The sequence below is a fragment of the Belonocnema kinseyi genome, chromosome 1, assembly GCF_010883055.1.
Source record: "Belonocnema kinseyi isolate 2016_QV_RU_SX_M_011 chromosome 1, B_treatae_v1, whole genome shotgun sequence".
Taxonomy (NCBI): Eukaryota; Metazoa; Arthropoda; class Insecta; order Hymenoptera; family Cynipidae; genus Belonocnema; species Belonocnema kinseyi.
The window spans coordinates 101,214,739-101,216,142 of NC_046657.1; the positions used below are offsets into that span (position 1 = coordinate 101,214,739).

Sequence of the window (1,404 nt, forward strand, 5' to 3'; positions counted from 1 at the left end):
ATTTTTTCCTAACAAATAACATACAAAACTAGAGAAACAAAAAACTCATTACAACTACAACAAGAACTCAAAAACTATTTTCGGGTAAAGTCGCTTAAGATATGAACCAAAAATGTATACCACACCTATGTAACAAAATCTAAGAACAATAAAGAATATTTTTAACTTAACTTTGTATGTACAACTTCGTCAGACTTTGTCGACGTTATATTCTGTTTTAAAAAAATTTCTAAAAATGTCTGGTCGTGGTAAAGGTCGTGCAAAGGGTGGCAAGTCAAAGACCCGTTCAAGCAGAGCTGGACTTCAGTTTCCCGTTGGTAGACTCCATCGTCTCATTCGTAAAGGAAACTATGCTGAAAGAGTAGGAGCTGGTGCACCAGTTTACTTGGCAGCGGTCATGGAATATTTGGCCGCTGAAGTTTTGGAATTGGCAGGTAATGCCGCTCGTGACAACAAGAAATCGAGGATCATTCCTCGTCATTTGCAATTGGCCATCAGAAATGATGAGGAATTGAACAAACTTCTCTCTGGTGTCACTATCGCTCAAGGTGGAGTTTTGCCCAACATTCAGGCTGTTCTTTTGCCCAAAAAAACCGAAAAGAAGGCTTAACTTTCAAATACACTTACTGCTTTTACAATCGGCCCTTTTCAGGGCCAACACATATTTTAACGTTGGAATGGTATTTACTTCTTCACATGTTTATGTGCCCCCTACCTCCCTATATGAGGTCCCGGAAGCTGGAATTACAACATTGTCATATTGATGTGGGCACTATGCCATAATTTAGTGCTAATTTATGCTGCAGAAAAAAAATTGTGCCCGGTAATTTTGGCCAAAAACATGTGGTAATGCTAGCTTCAGCTGAAGCCACAACTCCGGTATGCGAAACTCGGAAACTATTAGTAGTATCAAGATCAGATTTGCGCAGGAATTTAGTGCTCATTAAGTGCTCTGGATTTATGCCTTGCAAAAAACCCGGGCACTTTTTTTAACAAAAACGTGTAGTAATGCTGGTTTCAGGTGACTGGTATGCGAAACTCGTAAACTATTAGTGGTATCAAGATCTGGTTTGGGCCGGAATTTAGTGCTAATTAAGTGCTAATATATTCTGCAAAAACTAAATTTTGAGCTCTGGATTTGTGCTATGCAAAAAATCCGGTCACCTGAAGCTAGCATTACTACATGTTTTTGATCAAAATTACTGGGCACAAAATTTAGTTTTTGCAGAATATATTAGCAATTAATTAGCACTAAATTCCTGCGCAAAGCAGATCTTGATACCACTAATAGTTTCCGAGTTTCATAACACTAGTCACCTGAAGGCAGAATTACCACACGTTTTTGGTAAAACTAAAAGTGCCCGGATTTGTTGAATAGCACAAATCCAGAGCACTTAATCAGCA

The 1,404-nt window shown here is 38.5% G+C and overlaps 1 protein-coding gene across 1 annotated transcript; it reads left to right on the top strand.

The window, feature by feature from the left end:
• The first annotated feature begins 235 nt into the window (after positions 1-235).
• Positions 236-610, top strand: LOC117175130 (histone H2A-like). Its single transcript, XM_033364711.1, has one exon. It carries the CDS (start codon positions 236-238, stop codon positions 608-610), a length of 375 nt encoding a protein of 124 aa, XP_033220602.1.
• Positions 611-1,404: the final 794 nt, after the last annotated feature.